Raw genomic sequence first — 24,772 nt, forward strand, 5'->3', positions numbered from 1 at the left:
AAATGCAGATGTTTATGAATGGGCTCAAAATAAAGACAAAACAGTTGATTGATACAACAGTCGGTGGCTCAACAAATTTCTCAACAACCACCGGTATTATAAAGATCATTGAAACGATAGTTGCAAATGAGCATCTGAAATTGTATGATAGGTGTACGAGCAAACCTGGGGGAATTATTGATATGAAGTTGGAAACTAATAAAATCCGGTTGGAAGATACAATAGCTGCTGAAGTGGAAAAGAAGTTGAAAGCTATGAATATAGGTACTCAACAGGTAGCTCAAGTTCAACTTGCTCAGACCATCACTTGTGAAATATTTAATGGACCTCACCACACAGTATATTGCTTTGCAACCCCTCAACAAATTTAAGAGATAAATTTTTTGAAGCAAAATAATCCCTAATCTAACACGTACAATCCAGGTTGGAAGAATCATCCAAACTTCTCCTGGAAATATCAGGGAGGGAATGTTCCACAATAGGGTCAAGGTCAATATCAGACTCAATATCAACAACAACAGCAACAACAAGCTCCAAAGCAAGAAGACTGGGAGATTGCCATTGAAAAATTGGTCGCTCACAATATGCAATTCCAAGAAGAGACTAGAGACAATCAGAAAAACACCACCGCCTCTATAAAAAATCTTGAAGTTCAGTTGGGTCAGATAGCACAACAAATAGAAAGTTCTCAAACACCAGGTTCCTTACCAAGTGAAACAGTTCAAAATCCAAGAAATCATGAGAATGTTATTGTTATCACGATGAGAAGTCAGAAGGCCTCTAAAGATGAAAAAGTTATACCACCTGGAGAGCAAACTGAAGAGAAAAATAAAAAGGAGACTAAACTGGTGATTAAGTTACCCTACCCTCAGAGAGTGACAAAGAAGGATCTAAGAGAGATAGACTTTGAGAAATTCATGATAATGTTCAAAAAGATAGAGAGTCATATGCCTTTGTTTGAAGCACTCGAGCGAATGCCCATGTACACAAAATTCATGGAAGAGGAAATCGTCGAAAAGAAACCAACAATAGAAGAACCGGTAGCCTGGAAGGAAAAGTGTAGTGCAATATCACTAGGTCAGAGAATTCCAAACAAACAGAAGGATCCTGGAACGATCATAGTATCATGCACAATAAAAGAGAGAACTTTCAAAAAGGTACTAATTGATTCTGGAGCTAGTGTGAGTCTGATGCCATTATCAATCTATCACAGGTTAGGGATTCAAAATGTCAGTGATACAAGGAAAAATTTGAAGTTTGCAGATCACTCGATAAAGAATGCATATGGGATAGTAGAAGATGTATTGGTGACAATAGGGAAATTGAGTTTTCCTGTTGATTTTGTGATCATAGACATACCTGAAGATGAATAGACACCTATCATTATTGGTCGACCATTCATGCAGACAAGTCGACGCAATCTCGACATGGACCAGGGCACGTTAACTTTAAAAGTTCATGATGATGAAATAACATTGGATGATATTGAAAACAAGAAGCTAGAGGTAGAAAAAGAGAATCACTATCAAGTAGGCATGATCAAGACAGATGTGAGAAAGCAAAGTAATATACCAACATCAGAAAAAGATACAAGAAGGCCTTCTCAACTATCACCATCTCCATTAGCAACTCCGAATGAAAAAATTCCTAGTTCCAGTCCAAAAGCAAAAAGAAAGAAGGAGAAGTCTTTCCCTCAAGGACGAGGAATTGGCCTGGTAAATAATGTTTATCCAGACGGATAGTGTGGTAAATCGTCGAGCCATGCGATGTTAAACGAAGCGCTTCGTGGGAGGAAACCCACGCGTTTTATTTCTAATTATTGTATTTGTTTTTGTTTGTTATTTTAGGTTTGCACAGTGCCGTGCATAAAAGGGCGGAGGCACTCACGTAAATGCGGGAGTTGTACCGGGAGGAAAGACCTTATCTGAAAGTAAGAGAGATGGAGATTTTTTGATGATAAACCAGCAGCCTGACACGGACCATGTCTGGACCATGAAAAAGGCCTTCAAAATGGGAAATGTAGGAGCCTGACCCGACCGGTCGTGGTGCTTGACACGACCCGTTTCAGGAGCACTGAATGAAAGATTAAAAAGTCACATTGGGAGAAGCCAGACATGGTCGCCCGTGTAAGGTCTACGGATGTGAAATTGTGAATCCAATAACCACCCCTCATTAAAATCCAATAACCACTCATTACAACCACTTAACACTTTCCTCCCCAGCCTCCTCAGTAGGGCACTGTGAGCCACCCTCCTCTATCTTGTTTTACAACATTGAGGCCAATGTTTAGTTCAAGCGTGGGGGAGGTTTAATTATGCTTTTTGTATTTATGTTTTATTTATTTCTTTTTATATTATTATTTCCCATTTTGTTTACTGTTTTAATTATGCTAATCTGTTTTATTTACTGTTTTACATTTGGATATCATTTGCTGCATGTATTTCAGGTTCTTGGTGTTATTGTTGGATTAGATGATGACCATTAGTGGTAGTGGATGAAATGATCACTCCACTTACTGTTGCTTGTTATTGAATGATCTTCCCAAAAAGTTGATACTGTTGAAGGAAAGGATCACACTCAATTGTCTCAAGCTCAACTAACATAGGTTCCCTATGCATTCCGAGTTGAGTAAGAAGCCGCACCATACTAGAAGTACTGTGGATTCTGTCAAGCTTTACCTAACATGGTGAGCGCATAAAAAGCCAAACACATTTTTCATCATGAGCGATATTCAGGTATGTCTTTATCACTATGAGTTTGCATAAAATCTCTTGGAATACCACTACATATATACACACACTGAGGCACGTTGTTTGAGTAATAACCCTGAGCCTTTCTAGACATCCCTTTAATATTATCCCTTGTTAACCCCATTTGAGCATGTACCTTTTGTGTGTATATATAACCACATGAATGTAACCCGCGGCCCAAACACTTACTTACCCTGTTCAGAGATAGTGTTATGTTCTTTAAGCTGTGTTCAGTTCTAAGTTTGGGGTAACCCCATAAGAAATGAAAAGAAGGTGAGTGCGAAAAATTTTTTACGAAAAACGACCATCGAAAAAAAGGAAACAAAAGAAAAAATAAATTTGATGGAACGGAAAAAAGCACTCACCGAATGAGAAACACTCAGTTGGGAATAAAAAAAAAGAAAAAAGAAGAACTGAGTAACAAAATTGAAAAAGAAAAGAAAGTGAAATGATATGTTAGAACAAACACAGTGAAAAGAATAATGACATTGACTCTGAACCCAAAACCATTTGTTTTTCCTTTTGTTTGTATTTACCCCACCGTAACCCAAACCCTGTTACAACCCGAAAGACCTCAAAAAGTGTGTGTTGTGTGTAGTTGATACGAAAGGAGAAGCTATTCAAATTCATGAGTCGATATTGCATATTCTGAAATATGAGTGTAAACACTTTAACCCAGAGAGAATTAGTGAGAGTGTGATATAAGCTGACAGGTGAAGCAATACGTCTATGTGGAAGTGCGACGAAAAATCAATTAGGGAACGCATGGACTATGAAAGATAGAGGGAAAGCGTGTGGCGAAAGATCTCAGCAGTATTGTGGTAAGAAAAATTCAATTTTGGGAAGTGACACACTCTGTCGTTTAGAACATTACTTGAGGATAAACAATGAGCTAAGTTTGGGGTTGTGATCGGTCACCATTTTGACTGTATTTTCATCACTTATTCGTCGAGAAGTCAAGGATTCTGGAATACTTTGTTCGCATTATGTTGTCTTTCAATTTAGTTTTTATTTATGTAAGTTAATTAAGCTTTTTATCAATTTTTTGTTTTATTTCTTGTTTTCTGGATTTTATGCTTTGGTTGTCTGTTTTTATTCCCTCCAGGTCCAAGTAGAAGTCCCAACGGACTCAGTGCAAGAAAGTCGAGAATTTCGACGTTTGAGGAAAGAAGTTATGAAGTTTGAAGAAGCCTGACACGGTCATCCGTGCCACCTGACACAGACCGTGTCAGGATGAGGACCTAATGAAGCTGAAGATGAAGGCCAAGGCAGGGGCCTGACATGGCCTCCCGTGTCAGCCCAGGCGCTTATTTTCCTAAGTTTTGGGCTTTTAGCCAGGCTTTAGCAGTAAGGGCGTTATGGGGTTTTCCGATCAATGCTAAGAAACTTTTACTATTTTAGAAGAGTTTCTACGAGAGGAGGAAAAGAAAAGATAGCACGACGAATTGTCAGACGATCGAGAATTACAGAGATCAAGGAATTCAGAGAGTGAAAGATTTTCATGAGTAGAAGCAATTGAAGATCCAAGTCATCCAATTACTTGTAATATCTAGTTTTTATCTTGAATCTGTTTTGAACAATATGAATAGCTAAACCCCTCAATGCTAGGGGGATGTCCCTGATTTATATCTGTAATGACGTTGAGTTTTCTATTGCATTGACAATATTATTTTTCATAATTACAGTAATTTTTTAATGTGTTTAATGCTTTCTCTTTCGGAACAATCGAGATTGTTGCATGGTTATCAATTATGCTGGACCGTCATTGATAATGTTTTCATAAGATTACTCTGCAGTAGATATCACCTAGGACAAGGGATACCCTGTATGAACCAGATAATTCTTGATATAATAAGGCTTTATTTCACCAGTAATTTTCTATGGACATAAAGATTAGGGTTGAATGATTTAAGGTTTTCTCACCAAGTGGCCTTAGGAGAAAATACCCTTGTGAACTGATAGTACTTAATTGATATTTGTTGGTGCAATAGTGACTCAGAGTTGTTACAGGGACAAATTATACATCTTCTCTGACATGTTCCTTTTTCCTGGAATTCCTTATTTTACAATATTTATTTTATTTGCCCTTATATTTATAAGTTTGAATTTAAAAATCCTAATGCTAATTTTTGTTTAATTGAATAATTATTTGAACTCGATATTAACGCATAGTCCTTGAGATCGACATTCGGGGAATTTCCCATTTATTACTACAAAAGGCAAAATAGTACACTTGCTATTTTTCCGATCAATATACAGTCAAAATGAAAATTATGTGATATTAAAAAAAACAATGTTTTTTCACTCGATTGGAACTCGAGACGAGGTAAATACAAACTTTTCACCTCGAGTATTAAAAGCAACCGAGAAGTAAAGTGACGCGGGATTTCCAATATTAAAAATACAAAAATATAGTTGTTGAATATTGAACTCATGACCAGTATAATTTTTCTCTTAAATTAGTATATCAATCGAGGAAAAAAGTGACGCATTATCCATGATACTCATCTTTATCTCGGTCAAAAAATTGAGATAAAACTCTTTTTTAAATAAAGTAAAATCACTTATTCGTAGTAGTGTTCAAACGTATTTATTGTGATAATTATGAAAAAAACTCTTTGACATTTGTTTTTTAATTATTCTATTGCTATTGAAATATGGAGAAAGAGTTATATTGAGCCATATATCTTGACATTGGGTGGTATAGTGCACTTTTAATTTTATTGTTATGCTAATCTAATTTAGTTTGTTTGAGGTAGGTAAACAGTAATAATATTAAAATTGTCTTGCTCCTTTACAAATTTTAAGATAACGATTCTATACCATAAAGATAATATTTTCAATAAAAAATTAAGTTAATAAAATATAATATTTATAATGAATAATTAAATAGGATAATTTTATATTGAGTAATTGTGATTATAAGTTGATCTTTCCTCAATAAGTAAACTTTATAAGACGCCGTCTTTGCAGTCGCTTGTTTGATGATGCGTAATATCAAAAATGTATGAAGTATAGTGTTGTATTAACTAATATACACGAATAAACCAGACTCAACGGCGAAAAATTGAAGTTTCTTAATATATGTATTACTAGTAATTAATGTTTCACTTAGTAGTCTCAAAAGTAATTAATGTTTCACTTAGTAGTCACAAAAACGAACCCTTTTGAGAATTTAAATGCCTCCATATTCAATAATATCTGCTATATCTAACTAAGTAGATTCATAGTTTGCATGAATATCACAAATTCATACACGTTATGCTTTCATTGTTTTTTATGTATAATAAGTCCTTAGTTGGTGGCTTCAGCTTCAACTTCAAGTTAGAGCCTCACAAACAAGGTGACTCATTTTTCTGAAAACATAAATATTACGTGAGTTCTTTAAGTAATCTCTTAAATTATCACAACATAACACATGATTCTTGTATATGCTGCGAAAGCATCATTAATAATTTTTTTTTTTTAAATCGCTGGGTGTATTTCCTTGAGTTGAAGACAATAAATTTAACTTAAAAAATTACTTGTTTCACCGGAGAATCAGAAATAATGGAGTGGAGTCTTGATATGGTGGAACTAATCTCTGGTGCGATGGTGCAGAGCGAACTTACACGATTAATACTTTAATACTCAAATCATTAAGAGAATTAAGATTTAAATGTGAGTTATCGTTCAGAGAATACCTTAAGTTTCACATGTGATGTCTTATATGAGGGACGGTTATGGACATTCTCTGCCATTTCGGCGTGGAATGTGGGAGGTCGTCTAATGACATCTAATTGTAGGCAGGAGTCTTTGGTGTGTATTTAGTGTGGAGCTCTAGAGCAGGGTTGCTCTGTACCCTCGGTGCCTTGGTGGAGTGACTTTGGACTAATGATTGTGCCACTGTGTTTTAGGTCTATGGTCGTCCAGAACATTTGTCCCCAAAGTTTGACGAGGCATATCGATGAGAAGTCTTTTAGAAACTGGGTTGGGCTTACTATGTCAGATTCATTGCTTGAAGAAGTGGAAAATATTTGAGAGTCATCGTGAATGTCTTTGGAAACAAGAGCATTAAATGTTAGTCTCATCATTGAAACGTCTCACGGGATGGCTCTTACACATGACCTTAGTTCCTTATACTATGGTGTCGCGCTTCCCTCTGAGGTGCTCAAGTGTTATTACGTTCTCGTGGAAAATCCAACCATTGTTTTTCATCTGCCCATTTTATTTTAGTTAGGAACATCGATTTACCTACCTCGCCTCAATTTATAAAGGTTCATTCACCTTCCTAACCATGTTTCCACTATTTGCACAAACTGTAATCTTTTTCTTCTACAAACTCTGATTGATTTCCTCTGAACCCTAATGATTCCTCTTTCATATGTCTTTTTCTTTCCTTGGATTTTGCATTTTCTCGGTTCATCATACACTCAAAACTATCCTTTGTCTTAATTGCTTCCTCATTTTTTAACTCTTACAGGTACCAGTTTTCTTCTTGTTTACAACTTGTTGTTTTGCCTTCCTTGTTTTAGTCATGGCTAATATGAGATATGACCATGTGAATGTTCTAGAAATATCTACTGGTGACAATGTGAGTGTCGTTTCATCTTGCATTGAAATAGTAGTCCCAAAAATTGAAAACCCTACATTTTCGGTGATAGTTTTGGTTTTGGTGGGGGGTTCTATAAAAGATGGCAGCGACCATTGATTTCCCATTCTAGTGGAAATACAAATGATTTTGCAGAAGGAATCAGAGGGATAAACTATGATCGTCTTGTTACTAGGGATACACATGTTGGTCCCTCTTTTCTTGCCTAGCATATGGCAAATCTAGATTTTGTTGAGGCTTACTTAGATGACCCTAAAACTCGTCTACTTATTAACTTATGTAGGTCTATAAATGGTTGGGAATCTAAAAATAAGGAGGTTAGGGATCAACTCAAATTTTGGAGCCATTTCTTAATTTATGGCAGGCATTATCGTTTTCATAACAATTGAGAGGACATGGTTTGAAAGGATCGTCAAGCTCTTGTAATTCCAGATGATGTTTCTCAGTACCATTGGGTGGAGGCAAATTTATTAGGGACAATTTCCTTTTTCAGCAACACTCCGAATTTTGAGGGTGCCTATAGGGATATGGGGTCGTCCTCTAATTGGTTTGTTTTTGATGTCGACCCTGACAATAAGATATGTTCTCATTTGATGGATGATCCATATCTTTCAATGAATGTTTGTTCTCTAGGCTGATATTTAAGTTGTCATTCAACAAGTTCGAGGAGGGTGCGTTGAATCATTTGAGAGTTTCCTTGTCTCAATTACACGCAGTAGCTTGTGCCATGGTCAAACTATTCTAGTATTGGTGTGAGTACCAGGGAAAATTGCCTAATTTGAGGTTATTTTTCCACCTTTGTCATGTGACGCACACTTCTCCAAACGAAGATCGGGGACAAGGATTGTTTTCACTTCGCCAACTATTGAAGATGTTTGATGTTTACCTTGAGAGTTGAAAAAAATTTAAGAACCGTTACTTCTTGGTGACCCCCCATAATCAGGAGAATCACTCCATATTCTACATCTTTCTAGGAGGTGGTCCTTCCTCATTTGGCCCCCCTTGTTCAGAGTTGGTGAAATGTAAAGACAAGATTTAGAAATGTTGGGCTCAGAATCATTTCTTTTACGATCTAGAAACATATTACTTTGCCTCAGACTCTTTGACCATGGAGGAAGATTCAATGAGGGATGACCTATTCCCCATCTAGAAGATTTTAGGTTATGAAGAGGGACTTATCCCTTCTGATGTACCTCCCTTTTAGAAGAAAATACTATATATTAACACACACTTGGTTAAATACGTGGCCATTGCTCTCAAGAAAAGTTTATTTTTTGTGAGAAGAGGGGACTATCTTTATGTTTTCCTTTATTATTCACAAAACATTTATGTTGACTACATTCTTTATTTTGTTTCTTAGATAACATGTGGGTGTTTGACAATATCTTTTAGAATAAGAATTCTCACATAGGGAATGATGTTACTCTGTCTCCTTCCTAGACTCCTACTATGTACCTATATGAAACAAAAATGGATAAGATCCTAGGAGATAATGAAACTTTTCATGTTTGAAAAACACAAATGGCCCAGGTTGGATGAGAAAATATGGTAGACCTAGGACGCCCGTTGTCTGAACACTAGAGCAAGAAATATCATGATCATTCCTCATATGCTACTGGTGAAAATGCCAAGAGATACCGTAACAAAACTAAAGATGTGAAAGGTAATCCTTCCCAAAAATCAAAGCCATCAGGGCCTGCCTCTAAAAGAGTAACCCTGGGTGGTGACTCATCTGCTTTTGCCGCCTTTAAGCTTCTAGATATTTTCATATCTTGGGGTTACATACTACCAAGGAGGCGTATTCTTCCATCCCTGAAAGGGGATATGCCTATACTCGAAACCTCTCTACTACAACTAAGTTGGAGCTAATGGATGAGACGACCTTCAACATGTACCTGAGTTTTTCCTTATTGTCCTCGGTGATTGCTAATTGATGGAACTTTTTCATCATGTAATTTTAATATGCATTTGGAGTTGTTTTTATTAGTTTTAGGTTAATTATGTTTAATTTTTATGAAGAAATAGGAAAAAAATGATGAAGTGGAGGAATAAAGCAAAAGGATGAAAAAGTGAGAAAATTAGGAAGAAAATAGCATTTTCAGCATAACTTACAACATGACGTCTCTCTAGTAATTTGATCATTATCTAGAGTTTTGTAACCTCAGTTGACACATGACTTTTTTTAAATGAAAGCTAACATCCAGGACTACAACATTTATGCCTAAGTTAAAGTCTAAATTTGAATATAAATGGACTAAAAATAGATAGTAAAATTCCGACGTTGTTACAATGTTGAAATGTTGAATTGTGTATTGAGTTTTTTCTCTCGACCCTAGATTCCCAATATCAACTTCTATTTAAAGAGAAATAAGAGAATGGTTCGATGAGCATTGATATCATATTTTATAGAATATTTTATGACTGCAAGAGTTCAAGGAGCAAGGATTGAAGGTTTCTAATTGAAGACCAATTTCCGTCTCCAAATTCATGTATCTTTCTTTTAAACTTAATGCTATTATTAATTTGATTATGAGTAGCTATGTTTTATTAGATTATGCCTTTTGATATGATTTTATTTTGATTTACTTGAACCATGTATTTGGTCAAGTATTATTTCATTAATTAGAAATTATAGTGTTACTCAGTTATATTTTGTTCTTAATGCTTTTTTGTATGTTTGCATATATATATATATAAATTGATCTAGGTTTTGAATGATTATTGACCGTAACTTTTTAAACCTGGTCTAATTTAACTGTTCAAAATTATTAATTACTTTAGGATTGAAGAATTACAATTTTATGATATGGGAATTAATGTTTGATAAAACTTGTTTTGATTTTGAATTCACCTAATGAGTTATAGGGGTTGTTATTAAAATATAGGGTTATACACCAAAGAATTGGGTATAACTAATTTGATAATTCATCGTAATACTATTGGACCAATTTAAGGGAATAGACCTAATTACCAAATAGTGACGAATAAAGGATTCGAGAAAGACCTTATCGCTTTAATTTCTGATAACTTTCATCATTTTATTTTCTTTTCTATTTAAACCCAAATTTATGAAAAATCATCTAATTTAAATAATTCTAGTGTTTTTCAATTGCATTGTTAAAATAGAACAATCCTTGTGGATACGAAATTTGATTTTAGTACTTGACGACAAATTTTAGTACACTTGCTAAATATTCGTCAAGTTTTTGGCACCGTTGTCGGGGATTATTGAGTTATATATTTCAACAAAGAAATTAAATTGTACTTGAAATTTTTATATTATTTTAATTTTACTATAGTTTTAATTTTCTACTTTTAATTTTTAGTTTCTATTTTTAGTTTTTTATTTTAATTTTAATTTCTATTTTTAGTTTTTTTATTGTTACTATTTTATTTTTTGTTATTTAGTTAGTTTTTATCTAGTTAAGTGCTACTGAGGTATTTTTATTATGATTTTATATGTGAGGTAAAGGATGAAATGTATGATGAAGCTTGATTTTCAACTCGCTTTATCACAATTTGAAGCATATTCAAAGCAATTTGTTACATCAACTCTAGTTTAAGAAAATGTTAATCCAGTAAGAGCGTTACAATGTGATTTCTGTGGTGAAACTCTCGCCAATGGCCATTGTGTACCAGATGGATATGTTGCAGAGGCACATTATGCGGGAAATTATCAAGATCCAGATCCTTACACAATCACTTATAATCCATGGAGGGACTATCCACTACCAAGGAAGTCATCTCTTATAGAAGAGACTATGAACCAATTCATGTTGGCTCAAAGTAACTTGGAAGGAATAAACTCAAACGTTGAAGCATCCAACAAGAATATTGAAGCATCCATGAAGAACATTGAAGCATCCAACAAGAACATTGAAGCATCCATGAAGAATACTGAAAAATCGAACTGGGAAGTTATCTAAACAAGTGGCAACTCGTTCAAATGGAGGTTTTAATGGGAGCAAGTTGAATAGTATTAAGAATGATGAAGTTGATATAGAAGTCAAAGATGAATGTGAAGTTGTAGATGAATGATGATTTGAAAACGAACAAGAAGAAAAGTGCATATCATATCATCAGATAAAAAATTGAATCACGAATAGAAGAATCTGAGGTGAAAAATAGAATTGGGAAAAGATGAAAAATACAAAGTGAGGATGATCTAGTTTTTGATGAAGCTTCAAATTATATCATTTATTTAGACATGGATATCCAACATGAACATATTCAATAAAAGCATGTCCCTAAAAGTTGTTTTAGCAATAAGGAAGATGGAAGAGAAGAAATTAGTAAAGTATTGGATGCCATTTATGCCTTATTCACTATTATCAAGTTGGAGAAGATATGGAAGCGACATCATCAATACCTCAAGTTCATGGGAGTCCTATCAAACAAAAGGAAGAAGAAGGATAATGTGTTTTTTGTATCATATATGCCGCCCTAACAGAGAATCAAACAGTCAAGTTAAGGACCTTAAATAAACATTGTGTTAGATGTAACCCATGGACTTTTTGTTAATTTCTTTTTCTTTTGTTTTGTCTTTAAAGTTTAAATTTTTAAGCATGTTTTCCCTATTTGTAAATTGCATGTTCTTTTTTTAAGGAATGAATTTGTTTCTGTTGTGTTCTTCAGTTAGAGTATGATGATTTACCAATGACAAAAATAATAAAGATACAAGTAAGGAAAAACAAAAGAAACGAAAAAAGTAGAGTTGTTATAGAGCTTCCAAATTTGGACTGGCAAAATATGAAGAAGAGTAATATTCAAAGATCTTATAATCAATCACCAGATACCTCAGCAAGTAAGTTTGATCCAAATTATTCCATTTTTACCTTCTTTCTTGTATGAATGTTCGTATGATTGTTCATATACTAGAATTTTCTTGAATTCTGAATCAATGTCTATCTATTTGATTACACATTGAGGCAAGTTATTTGTTTAACTTAGACCCTTTCTTAGTTGAACCTGAAAAGAACTTTTATTCGTTGCTAAACCCTTTGAGCATGAGTCATTCTTTCGACGACAGATGAATATTTAGCCTATTGATGTAAAAGAAAAATCTTTCTACCCTCTCTTTGTAGTTAGGTAGATTATTATTTTTCTAAGTTTTGGTATGATACATGCAAAAAGTTAAGTTTTGGGCTGCTTCTAAAATTAGCAAGGAATTAAATTTGGAGTTGGGGTACTAGAATCTGAGGATCGAAAAAATATCGACGTAAAAAATTAATAGAAGCTAGAAAAATTGTTATAATGTTAAAAATTTAGAGCTTATGGAAAAAAAAGTCAAAATGCTAGAATCTATAAGTGAAAGCAAACAAAAAAATATTCAAGGATTGTGTGAAAATAAAAAGGTAGCATGTACTTAACTCCAAGAAATTAAACCTAATTAACAAATATATCTCACCTTGATTGTTACATCTCAAAAAATACGACCTCGCAAAGCGCATCACACGCTCGCTATCACTACCGAGATTTCGAGCCAGACCGACTGAACGAAAAGAACAGAAGAGTCACCACCAAATTTTATTTAATTTCCTAATAAAAAGAGAGGAGATGGGAAATAGTCGATAAAACCCTCAAAGAGAAGGATAAATAATTGGTCTTGCAACCAAGATTGGGTTTGGAAGTCGATTATACAAGGGGAGGGTATTAGCACCCCTCACGCCCATGATACTCCATGGGAACCATTTAAGTTGTCTTTGTGTGTGGGTATTTATCTATAAATTTGATTTATTTTCAAAAATAGTATGAAAGAATGAGATTTGAGGTTTTTTATTATTGTTCTCGTCAAGGATTATGACCCTTGTGCCTACATATCATTCATCGAGTGATGAAGAATCAGAGCTCCGTAGTTTAGAGTAAAAAATATTGGTGGGTTGGTTGATTTTACCTTTGAGAAAAAGGTTTTCGGTGTGATTCCCTAAGGCTAAAAAATGAATTTGATGGGTTGATGTTGATTTTACCTTGAAAAGGGGTTTATGAAAAGAGTGTTTGTAATTAGATTACACTAAAGACTTGTGGGTGGAGGAGAATATTTTATACAAACAAGCCAAACGTCTTGTGTCCAAAATAATCAAAGTAAGGGTAGGAGAGGTCCATCCTTACCCATTCCCACACCGCTTAAGGCTCGTGGCGCATAATACTAATCGCATTTTTATTGTTTAATGTCGCTTGACGTTGGATCAAGGGTTTATTGCTTTTGATTTTGAAATTGTGACGTACAACGAATATACAAAGTAACTAAGCAAGAAAATAAAGGGTCTCATTATAAGGTAGCCCAGGAGAAAGCCTTGTTTGTGCAAAATGACCTATGCTAACAAGTGGATAATGGTATTACCGTCAAGTCTCCCTAGGGTAGTTCCATGATGCCATTCTTACAATACGATTATAAGTTACAGATGAAATCAAAGTTAGGGAAAAGTGTCAAGAGATTAGGGCAAGGTCTCCAAGAAAGGGTCCTAAGTGAAATCCATTAAGTCCAATGATTGATTACAGATGAATGTATCTTTTTGGTCTTATAATTTTATCATGTTTTTGTTTTTATTTATTGTATGATAACAATAAGTAAAATAACAATGATTAGTATGCATGAGAGATATATACAACGATGATGATGATAAGTACTTGAAAGTAAATTAAAATGCAATAAAGTTGACTAGAAAATAAATAACAAGGTGATAAACAAGATCAACAATAACAAAGGTTAACAATGAATAATTAGTGGTTAGTTGAATGTACAAAGTAACCAATTAGGGATATCTATCCATAGGCCAAAGGACTCAAAATATGGCGCATCAAGGGATAAATTATCATTGATGCAAAGTGTTGAAGATGATCCCTGATCATCTAACAACATATTTGAACCAAAGAAATTTATACAACCCCAAGTCCATTTATCAATGATTTGACAAATGGAATATTATATCACCCAATGATTACAAGTTAGCAGTTGAATACTGTACAAGTCAAATATTCAAACATAAGTGTTAGAGGGTTAGTGGTTAATGGAAGGAAACACAATCAAATAGATCAGCCAGATAAAATCACAAGTATGGTTTCATCTATGCATCAAATGGTTTAAGTATTGTTAAATAAAGGAAACCTGCCTCAAAGTATCATGAATGATCCATTGATCATTCATTTATAGGATTGAAGCATTGAAGGTTTTATCAACCCTAAAAAACCAAAGTCATGACCAATAGACTTCATTAATCAAATAATAACAAAGGCATGCAATTGTCAACAAAAAAGTCAAAATAAAATAAATAATATGTGAAATAAAATATATGGTTAAAAAATTATCAAGGTGTATTTACAAAGTGTTTTGATTAAAAATAAAATGAGTGGTGAAACAAATGTAAATAAAATGAAAAAAAAAGAGAAAATGAAATAAAATGAATAAAAAGAGAAATAAAACAACATGGGGGCGATGGGGGTTGAACCCCTAATTTTGGGGTCATGGGGTCAACCCCCATCCATTGGGCCAAGCGCCCTTTTGTGATAAACAAGCGCTCCAGAACAATAAATAATGAATAAATAATTAAAACTAAACACGTGCGTGAAGCCCTAACCAATCAGAACAAGCCAAAAGATATTTTTGAATTCAAAACTTGCGCGAACCAATAAACACAAAGGTCATCTTCAACCTTGGAATCTTGGATTTTCAGACTTAACAACTCCTGTTTTTTTAGGAATCAACCATAAATTCAACTCCCTAACACATCATCGTTTCCTTCTTCACACTCATGAGACATTGATTGGCTCTGAGTGTGGAGTATTTTTCAAGAGCTCAGACGTGAACACAACCCTAAAAATTAAATTAAATGATGAATATGGAGCAATCTAAGCTTAGACTGTTGGGCTAAGCATCAGAGAGGAAAATCAAGTAAGACGGTAACTTGTTTAAATGAAAATGAAGAAGGTAACTACCTTATCATAATCATTTTCTGATGAAGGTTCCGACGAGTATGATTAGCTCAGGGAGGGTGGTTGCAGGTGGTTTTCAAGTTTCATAAAGCTTGAAGGAAGTTGTGTGAAGGTTTCTGGTTGTTAAATGAAGTTGAAATGACATGGAACTCAAAACTCGAAACTCTGATTTAGGGGAGGAAAGTTGGATTTGCATCATGGGTTTCTTGGCTTTGGAAGCTTGGTTTTCTGATGGAACATTATTTCCTATTTATAGGGAAGGAGTATTTCCCCATTGTATTATGTCGTCCATTTGGGACATTGAAGCTTTTGCCCCAAGGTATCTCTCTTCCTAATATCAACGATCATTTTGCAACTCTAGATAAGCTTGGTCGTAGATCCCCATCTTCAAGTTCTTGATTTACTCACAAGCTCTCCCAAGTTGGAATTACTTGTGCAAGAAGCTTCGATAGAACATTTCCCTCTCTAACTCCTCATGGGCTAAGAGATCCTTGAACTCTTTGATAGTGGTCATTGTCTCTAGGATTTAGGCCTCGTAGTCTTATCGTGTCGATTTCTTCATCGCATTTGAAAACTAAATATTTTTATCAAGGTCCTTGATATTGTGGTAAGCTTGATCCAACTTGTTGTTGTGGAAGTATATCTCAGAGTTAGCTCCTAGTAGAGCCCCACCAACCCATTCTATTTTTCCTTCAACCTTCCTCAATCTCTTCTTGTTGACCTCGAACACCTCTTTGACTAGCTTACCCTTGTCTTCCAAGTCTTCGTTGTGTTTCTTGGTATGAATGAGTTGGGTTTGTAACTGAGTGTTTTCCAACTCAAGCTCTCGGATTTTGTCAACATCTTCTTGCAAGATGGGCTCAGGTTCGGGCATCAAAGGGAATGATGAAGAGTCGAAAATGAAAGGCATCTTGATTACTCGAGCTCACTCTTTCACCATAAGAAGTAAGGTTCCTTGGCTAAGATGTTCTTCTTCCCCCACTCTTGGTCAATTCAGACTATGCTTGTCCAAGCTCTCTTCACTCTTTTCACAACCGAATTGAGTGGGTCCACATTGTTGACAATGAAAGGCACAAGGTCTCGGTCTTCAGGAGGACTCAACATAGCATACCTCAATTATCTCTTAAGTAGCATGGGATTGTAGTTGATGCAACCGTGTGTACCAATTAGAGGGACGTTTGGGAACCCTCCATATCTGAATATGACATCCTTAGTCTCCCACTCTCTCTACCAAAGGATAGAACTAGCGGAGAGAGAGCCAAATATTTGGGGCCATGAAAGATTGTTATAGGTAAAGGGTCCTCTTTGAGGCATGTGAGTCTTCACCCACAAATGTAAGACAGGGGCGCAACAAAGGAAGGTTCCTCATCTTTTCTCATGCTTATCTGGAAGGTATGATAGAAATCCGCAAGTAAGAATAACACTAGATTGTTGGTTAAGAAAATCTCCATCGCCAAATGATCTACAAAGTTGTCTATGTTTGGGAATAAAACAATTCCATGGATCAATAATACCAAGGTTGCATTACAGAATTCTGCCTTTTCTTCTTTGATCATTTTCCAAGCATGGTCTTCTAGGAATTTATTTGTAAGTCCTTTGTCGGTACCCTTTGGTTCCCAATTGACTAACTCGTTCACATTGATACCCAAAACTGAAGATAACTCGGACATGGTAAATCATTCTTCCAACTTGGGGAAAGGGTTGCATTCTTTTATTGATCGGTTGAGAAGCCTCTTAATTTCATCCAAGGTTGGGGATAATTGAAAATCCGAGAAAGTGAAAAATCTTAGCGGGATTTCATAGTATTGACCTAGGGTTATGAGTGCTCTAAAGTCAACTTTTCCAGTTAGGAGGTCCAAGATGTTGCCATAAGTTGCTCAAAATTTGTTATCTTTGACGGACGTAACCCTAGAGCTTAGAACCTTCAAGTTATCAATTTGTGTCTCTTTATATCTGAAGGAGAATGTATTATTTCTTAGTGGAGGATTCATGATTGTTTTGCAAAACGTCTTGTATTCCTATGTTAAACAACGAGATGCTAAGAGCTTTGTTTATTATGATTATGATGTATGAATGTTTATGAATGCATGGATGAATTATTGGTTTGACGATTCTCGAGAACAGGTTCAACATCTGAGATCACTGTGACGAGGAATATGGTTTAATAATGTCTGTTTTCAAACTAAGGTTCTCACTTTGCAAGATCTAGGGCTTTTGAGAAATTTGGTTTAGACACGGCTCTCAGAATCATGGACTCCCTTGATTGTTCGTTGCTTATGTCAATTTACTTTCCCGGTGACAACTCCATGAAGTAAATCTACTCTAAGAGAGATCTTTGTACCGACCCTCTAAAGGAGAGCTCCTTGGGGACCTGTACTATGCGACTATCGGTCTAGGTTTGCCAAGGGTTAAATGTTCTACAAAAGGATTCTTAGAGTCACTGACTCTAATCAAGATAAGGATGCTTATGCCGAAAGCTTGATGGTCATCAATACCTTTAAAAGAGTCAACTCTAAGCGAGGTTCTCGCATGACCCATACGAGAAAAGCTTCTCGGTGGCCAATACTAGTCAACCTCAAATTGAATCAGCTTGCATGGTTTTCTTATGGTATTGATATTTTGTTGTGATACTCATGTTGAGCCTGTGCATTGTAGACTTGTGCATATCAGATGGATGTGGTTTCATGTGGTTCTGCAGCCCTGCTTCTCAAATTGAAAAATGGATCATGAGCATGGCATTGCAACAATCATCAATGTGGACTTGTGCACCAAATATTCTGACCTTGAGCTTCAGGTAGCATGACCATGGCTTATGTAATGGTATTGCAGCAGGTCTTCTTTTGGTTTGTGCTTAGGTTATTCTGACTTGTGTTTCAGTAGGGTTTGGCAACATTATGTATTGCTTCATGGTATGGTCTTGTTTCATACATATTCATTTCTAACTTGGTTTTGTTTATGTTTTGGCTTTGATGTGTGGTCTTGGCTATGGTCTGAACGTTTGCTAGGTTTATAAAGTGGCTCAGGGCTTGGTCATGGTTTGCTATTGTGTTTTTGCATAATGGTTTGGTGGACTACAAGCTTGTGGCTTCACTGACTTATAGATGCATATTGGTTTTCTTTCTACAACATAGATCCAATGGACTACATCATGTAGGTCTTGTGTTTGTGAATCATGTTGCTGATGTGCACCAATGTAGGGCTTGTGCTGGTGAGTTGTGAGCTGGTTTGTGTCATGGCCTATGCTTGAACAAGCTTCTGCCTTGGACTGGACTTCAGGTTTACTACAATTTATGACATTGCCTTGGTTTTGGCTTAAGCATGTGTGTATGGTGTATTATTGTTACAGATCTGCAGTGGTATGGTTCTGTAGTAGCATTGCTTTATGCCATTTGACATGCTCTTGACCAAAGCTTCATGACATAAAGCTTGGAATTTAAAGTATCAATTCCAAATGGCCAAGATCAAGAATCAATATTGGATTTTGGAGATTAGAGATAGGATTTAGGATTCTGGTTAGGGAAATTATGGTTTTGGGGAATTGGGTTGACTTTGGATAAAGTTGACCAAAAAGTCAACTATTAACGAAAGTCAACATTTGGTCAAACTTCCATTTTTTTTTGTATTTTTCCTCCTAGGATGGACATGTAATGGCTATTGTATGATCATATAATGAATGGTGTTTGAATGGAATTGATTAAATGAACATGTCTTTTACTATTGGGTGGAATATGATTTGTAAATGGATTGAAACTGGACATGAATGGACTTGGAAGTGTATGACTTAAACATGAATTAACTATGATCATGACTTGCAAATGGATTGTAATGGATTGAAATAAACTATAGGAATTGATTGGTAAATTAGCAAGTGCACTAATCTACCAATGTAGTAATAAAAAGGGAAAATCCCTAGTATTGATCTCAAGGACTGCTTGATGATACATAACACGAGATTAATTTCAACTAAACAAAAGCTTGGGGTTTTTGGGATGGTTTGGTGACATTATGAAAGTAATTGCAAATAAAATTAATAAAGTACGCGAACGGTTAACACATATATGAGTAGTATGATAGGGAAGGTGTGTGATTTATTCCTGTAACAACTCTGAATCTATATTGCAACAACAAATATCAATTAATTAATTACAGGTTATTTACAGGGGTTTACTCCTAAGTCCTTAGTGAGGAAACCTTTAATCATCCATCCTAATGCTTATGTCTATAGAGAATTAGAGATGAAATTAAGCATTCAATTATCAAGACCGGTTTCTATAGGGTATCCCTAGTCCTTGGTAATATCTACTATAGAATAATCTCAAGCAAGGCATTAACAATGGCGGTCCAGCCTAATCGTTAGTTGTAAGTCAAACTCGTTTGTCCGACATAGCAAGCATTATGAACAACAAGAGAATAAATTAATTATGGAAAACAACATTGTTATTGCAAATATAAAATCACAGTTATTCTAGATTCAAATTAGAGACACCCTCTAGCATTGGGGGGTTTATCTACTCATAATATTCAATGAAAACAAAATACAAAATTTAGACATTACAGATACTAAGATGAAATTGAATCTTCAATCCCTTCCGCTCATGAAAATTCGCCTTCCACCAAAGCTTTTTTGTTCTTCAATATTTCTCTCTATATTTTTGTCGTTCAGAAAGAGCTCCTTCAAATGTGATAGTAATCTCCTTTAAATAGAGAAATTCCCCTTTTTTAGATTTACCTAGTCAATCAAATGTTTCTAGATAATGAGATCAGGTTTGGAAATAGCCCAAGTCACAATAATTTCCAAATCTGGCCTAAAAAGGAAAGTTTCCGAAAATCACACGTTTGCCTTCTACGACCGTAGCAAGTGCTACGGGTGGCCGTAGCAGGCCACTGGACCTGGCTTGTCAATTGAAACTGGAGGTTTTTGTTAGAACAAGATTTTGATTCTGCAATATATCTCTAAGTTTTGATGATAACAAAGAATGAAAAGATTTGGTACCCTAACAATTTCAGTAAGTGTGCATGATTCTAAGTTAAAATGACTCTGATGAAACAAATATCTAGCATCTATATTAGCCCAAAAACGCTGACCCAGCACAAAGAGAAATCAGATCTGACTCTAAACAGAATACATTTGAGGAGCAATCACCTAAAGAATCTGACTTTAAAGTTCAAGCTCTGATTCTAAAGACTCTGCAAGAGATATATGAAGACTCTGCAAAAGAAATCTAAAGACTCTGCAAGAGATATCTGAAGACTTTGCGAAAAGATATTTGAAGACTCTAACTCTGAAGACTCTGATCATGCTCACCTCACTCTAACACATGCTCAGAAACACACCATCAGATATCACCTGATCAGAAACTTAACTTTGAAGCATTCAAATTATAGTGCAACCATTTTAAGGAAACATTTGATTATGCTCCAAGGCTGCTATGGAAAGGACAACGAATTTACTACACTTAACTCCCACAGCTGGCACAAAATCTCTATTGATTTCCTCCAACGGTATCAGCTCAAGTGCTATATAAAGGCCTCCTTACAACTTGCTAAAAACACAAATTTCATACAATAACATTCTTATACTCTGAATATTCTTCACCATCATTGTTGTAAGAAATAGTTTCCATACAAGAGTTGTTGCTCAATATTGTGTGACTATCATTCACTATTCTTAAATTGTGTCTTTACTGCTTATCTAGAAACATCTAGCCAAACACTTGTAATTCTTGAAATTGTTTGTGATTCCTCAAGTGACTTGTTTAAGTTTGTAGACTTGAGAGGGCTAAGAGGTTGTTGAACTTTAGACGGATTTTTTAATCTGTTGAGATTAGTGGATTAAGTCCTTATTGAAGGCGCAATCACCTTGGTCGGGTGGACTGGAGTAGCTTTGAATTTCAAGTGAACCAGGATAAATCGTTTGTGTTGTTATTATTTATTATGTATATGTTATTGCAAAAAGAGTTTAATTCCCGTGAAAACAATTCGAACCCCCTGTCTTGTTTTTCTCTACCTTCAATTGGTATCAGAGCTTCGACTTTGTTATTGATTTTTGAATCAAACACTTAATCGTGTAGAGAGACCTAGGGTGAGAAAAACTTCATGGCTAACACAAATGAAAGATATAGATACAACGCAAAACCTCCAGTTTTTTATGGAGAAAAATTTGATTACTGGAAGGACATAATTGAGAGTTTCTTCCTAGGCTATGATGCTGATCTCTAGGATATGGTTGCAAATGGTTATGATCTACCCATTTCTACAATTGGTATTCCTATTCCAAGAAGCAGAATGAATGACGATCAGAAGCGTGAACTCAAGAATCACCACAAATCTAGAACCATTATGTTAAATGTTATATCCTAGAACGAGTACGAGAAGATAACCAACAGGGAAACAACCAATGATACTTTTGATTCCTTAAAAATGACGCACGAAGGCAAAAAGCAAGTTAAAGAGAGTAAGGCTCTGGCCTTAATCCATAAGTATGAAGCCTTCAGAATGGAAGATGATGAAGCTATTGAAGTGATATTCTCAAGGTTCCAAACCTTGGTTGTAGGACTCAAGGTTCTGGACAAAGGATATCTTACAGCAAATCATGTCAGAAAGATAATCAAAAGTCTTCCCAAGAAGTGGAGACCTATGGTTACTGCTCTGAAGCTATCCAAGGATTTGAACAACATAAGTCTTGAAGAACTTATCAGCTCACTCAGAAGTCATGAAATAGAGCTAGAAGAAGATGAAACTCAGAAGAAGAGCAAATTAGTTGCTCTAAAGTCTAGATCAGAAAGAAGAAAGCGAGAAAGGAACAAAGCCTTTCATGCTGAAGATGAAGAAGCTGATGACTCTGAGAATGAAGATGCTAATGATGAAGAAGAATTATCTCTTCTTTCCAAAAGAATCAAACATCTCTGGAGAAAAATACAAAGCAACTTCAGAAGGCCCAGACAGAAGGGAGACCATCCAGATTCAACCTCTAGAGGCAGACCTAACAAGGAAGTAACGTGTTATGAATGCAAAGAGCCTAGACACTACAGAAATGATTGTCCAAAGCTAAAGCAGGATAACATCGAAAAAGAAAGCTTCAAGAAGAACTCTTTCAAAGCAAAGAAGAAAGGACTCATGGCAACAAGGGGTGACTCTGAATCTGAAGCTCCAAAATCTAATTCTAAAGAGGAGCAAGAAAACATAGCATTCATGACCACTACCTCTGGAGGTTCCTCTGAAACAAAGTATGACTCTGAAGAGGTATTCTCTGACTTTTCTCATTATGATCTTGAAGCCTGTTTGTTAGAATCTCTGAACGTGTATCGGAAGCTTCGACAGAAATTGAAGAACTTGAAAAAGGTTCATGAAGAGATTGTTGAAGAATGTGATAAGCTTAAGAAAGAAGTTTACGAACTCAAAGAAAATGATTTTATTCTTGAAATAGAAAAAGAATTTTCAACTAATAAATTTTTAAAACATGAGGAAACTCTTTCTAAAGCTCCACCTACTTCTGACACCATCATATACAAATATAATAAAAGACTTTCAGAAATTTCTAAACAACGGCCTAGACAAAAGCAAAATGACTTCTATGATCTATGGCGTAAGTCATAATAGAAAAAGAGGAATTGGTTATGACTCAGATGACGATGATCAGAAACCTACTATAGAAAACAAACCAAAATTTTCTTTTTTCTTACCATTATACATCGGCACAGACACAGAAGTTCAGTAACGTTAGAAAACCCAAAGTTTTTAGAAACTCTGGGAGAAATAATCCTAAAGGACCCAAAAGATTCTGGGTACCCAAAGGTAAAATAGTGTATGTTGCAGATATCCTATGCAGCAGAGTTAAAACACCTGTTGTGGTACCTGGACTCTGGATGCTCACGACACATGATTGGAAGAAAGCATATTTTCCAAGACCTGGAACTTAAAGATGCTGGTTTCATAGGATTTGGAGGAAATCAGAAAGGAAGAATCAGAGGATCTGGAACAATTGGTAACGAATCTCTTCCCTCTATTTTTGATGTCCTTTATGTTGAGGGATTAATGCATAATTTGTTATTCATAAGTCAATTAAGTGATAACGGTTATGATATTATTTTTAATCAAAAAATATGCAAGGCTGTCAATCAGAAAAATGACATAGTCCTTTTCATTGGAAAGAGGAAAAACAATATTTATAAAATAAAACTTTCATATTTGAAAAACCAAAGCATGAAATTCTTGATGCATGTTAATAAAGAGCAATGGGTGTAGCATAGATGCTTGGGTCACACTAGCTTGAGGAGGATTTCTCAGCTAAATAAACTTGACTTAGTTAGAGGCCTGCCTAAACTAAAGTTTTCTTTAGATGCTCTTTGTGAAGCATGTCAGAAAGGGAAATATTCTAAAATCACTTTCAAAACCAAAAATGTTGTTTCCACCTCCAGACCTTTGGAACTTCTACACATTGATCTCTTTGGACCTATTAAGACAACATCAGTCAATGGTAAGAAGTATGGACTTGTCATTGTTGATGACTACAATCATTGGACATGGGTGAAATTCTTAAGGCACAAGAATGAGTCACATTCTGTGTTCACCAATTTCTGTTCAAAAGTGCAAAATGAATATGACTCTAAGATCATCAGAGTCAGAAGTGATCATGGTGGCAAATTTGAAAATAAACTTTTTGAAGAACTTTTTTACTCTAATGGAATATCCCGTGATTTCTCCTATCCTAGAACTCCACAACAACATGCAGTTGTAGAAAGGAAGAATAGGACTCTCCAAGAAATGGCCAGAACCATGATCAATGAGACCAATGTGGCTAGGCACTTCTGGACCGAAGCTGTGAATACAACATGTTACATTCATAATAGAATCTCTATCAGACCTATTATGGAGAAGACTCCTTATGAACTGTGCAAGGGAAGAAAACCCAACATTGCTTATTTTCATCCTTTTGGATGCTCTTGTTTTATTCTGAACACTAAAGACAATCTGAACAAGTTTGACTCTAAGGCACAAAAGTGTCTTATGTTGGGATACTCATAACGTTCTAAAGGATATCGAGTATACAATACAGAAACACAAATTATGGAGGAATCAATTCATGTCAGATTTGATGACAAGCTTGACTCTGAAAAGTCAAAGCTAGTTGAAAAATTTGAAGATCTGGAGATCACACTCGCAAGCTCTGGAGAAAAGACCAAAGGATTTGAAGAAGCAGAAAGAGGAACCTCAGAAGTACCTGAACACCCAATCAATCAGAAAAGAAATAGGAAGAATGTTTCTGAAGAACTAATTCTGGGAAACAAGGATGAACCTGACAGAACAAGATCAACATTCAAAGTTTCTGAAGAAACACTTTTGGGACTAGTATCTCTGATAGAGCCAACCTTCTGTGAAGAAGCTCTTTAAGATAAACAATGGATTCTGGAAATGAAAGAAGAACTTGATTTGTTTTCAATAAATGACGTTTGGGATCTTGTACCAAGATCCAAGGGAACCCATGTGATTAGAACTAAATGGA

The 24,772-nt window shown here is 35.4% G+C and overlaps 1 protein-coding gene across 1 annotated transcript; it reads left to right on the forward strand.

Moving 5' to 3' along the window:
* Positions 1 to 761: 761 nt before the first annotated feature.
* LOC127122985 (uncharacterized) lies at positions 762 to 1,373 on the forward strand. The gene has a single exon (XM_051053255.1). It carries the CDS (start codon positions 762 to 764, stop codon positions 1,371 to 1,373), a length of 612 nt encoding a protein of 203 aa, XP_050909212.1.
* The last annotated feature ends 23,399 nt before the right edge of the window (positions 1,374 to 24,772 follow it).

Source organism: Lathyrus oleraceus, chromosome 2, assembly GCF_024323335.1.
Source record: "Lathyrus oleraceus cultivar Zhongwan6 chromosome 2, CAAS_Psat_ZW6_1.0, whole genome shotgun sequence".
NCBI classification, from domain to species: domain Eukaryota; kingdom Viridiplantae; phylum Streptophyta; class Magnoliopsida; order Fabales; family Fabaceae; genus Lathyrus; species Lathyrus oleraceus.